We start from the raw sequence: 1,231 nt of genomic DNA on the forward strand, positions 1-1,231 counted from the left end.
AAAGGTTTTTACAGCTGGATGCCCTTCCGAACAACAACCACTTTATAGTATGGACTGGGTGCTTTTAAGTGGCACCTGCACTGACAGGGTCACCAAGTACTTGCAAGACATAAAAAAAAAACTTTTGAGAGGGGAGGAGGTGATGACAAAAATGTTATAGTGTTATTATTATTGGTTTACCTGGAATACCTCTTCTTAATTTAGAATTATCTTCTATATCATCAATTCTGGAAAATAGAGGGGAAAAAACAGGTGTTTCATTAAAAGATTATTAATTAGCTGATAAGATATTAATATGATAAATGATGTTAGACATTTTAAGTATCAGTTTCAGGCAGAAAATAGAAACAGGATCATACATATCAGATTTGGCAGGTTACCAAAGTCATGATTATTCAACACAACAACTGCTGTCCAAATTGCTATCAAATTAGGTACTATATGTAAATATGTGTGAACAGAGGATCTTTTCTGTTTGGTTCACACTTTTTGAAATTTTAAAATTAAGCAAAAATTTTCAAATTTGATATATTGATGTAATTTTTCATGCTGAATCTGATGTTGTTTTCTACTTGTTCAAGAAAAATTTTAGAAAAATGTTACAGACGTTTTAAGTTTGATTATTTTTACCCAATCAGAAAACAGGATTTGGAAGCTGGTATCTTGTGCGTGACGATAACGTTACGATGACATAACATTCAATGATGGAAGGTTTCATAAGTTTTAATGACTTTTTTTGCAAGTCTTGTAAATAATAGAAAAAGGAAAAAAACCTTGATGAAATTTCTTTTTTGTTAAACAATTAGAAAAGAGCAAACTGAACATTAAATTACAAAAAAAACAAAAAAACTGTAGTTCAGTTCATGTGAACAATACATATTTTGTAGTGAAAATTCAAAAATGAAAGTTTATGATGCACTCTCAGGAGTTTGTCAACCAAATTACAAATTTTGTATCTTCTGTGCCACATAAACTTGCAGAGATATGAGTCGACCATACAACAGTGGGTACCGCAACGTTGTCTACTAGTTCGTTTTACAGAGGCCCATGTACTTTCCAGTTGTTTTGGGGTACCATCTTTCAAGTTAATAAACATTTCTGTGACTTAGTGGTTCAGCAAATGAACACTGATGGGATAAGTACCAGGCTTAAAACAAAAAATAACTACTGGGTTCAATTTGTTTGGGGTTCTCAACTATTTTTGATTATTATTTTATTCTGGTGGACCCCC

General features: G+C 32.0%; 1 protein-coding gene across 1 annotated transcript in view; it reads right to left on the reverse strand.

The window, feature by feature from the left end:
- Positions 1–1,231, reverse strand: part of LOC106872435 (geranylgeranyl pyrophosphate synthase) — a 35,299-nt gene that overhangs the window by 14,855 nt on the left and 19,213 nt on the right. The window contains exon 6 of the mRNA XM_052976148.1: positions 181–227. Coding sequence (XP_052832108.1) covers positions 181–227 — 47 coding nt within the window. The remainder of the gene's footprint in view (positions 1–180; positions 228–1,231) is intronic.

This window comes from Octopus bimaculoides, chromosome 23 (assembly GCF_001194135.2).
Source record: "Octopus bimaculoides isolate UCB-OBI-ISO-001 chromosome 23, ASM119413v2, whole genome shotgun sequence".
NCBI classification, from domain to species: Eukaryota; Metazoa; Mollusca; class Cephalopoda; order Octopoda; family Octopodidae; genus Octopus; species Octopus bimaculoides.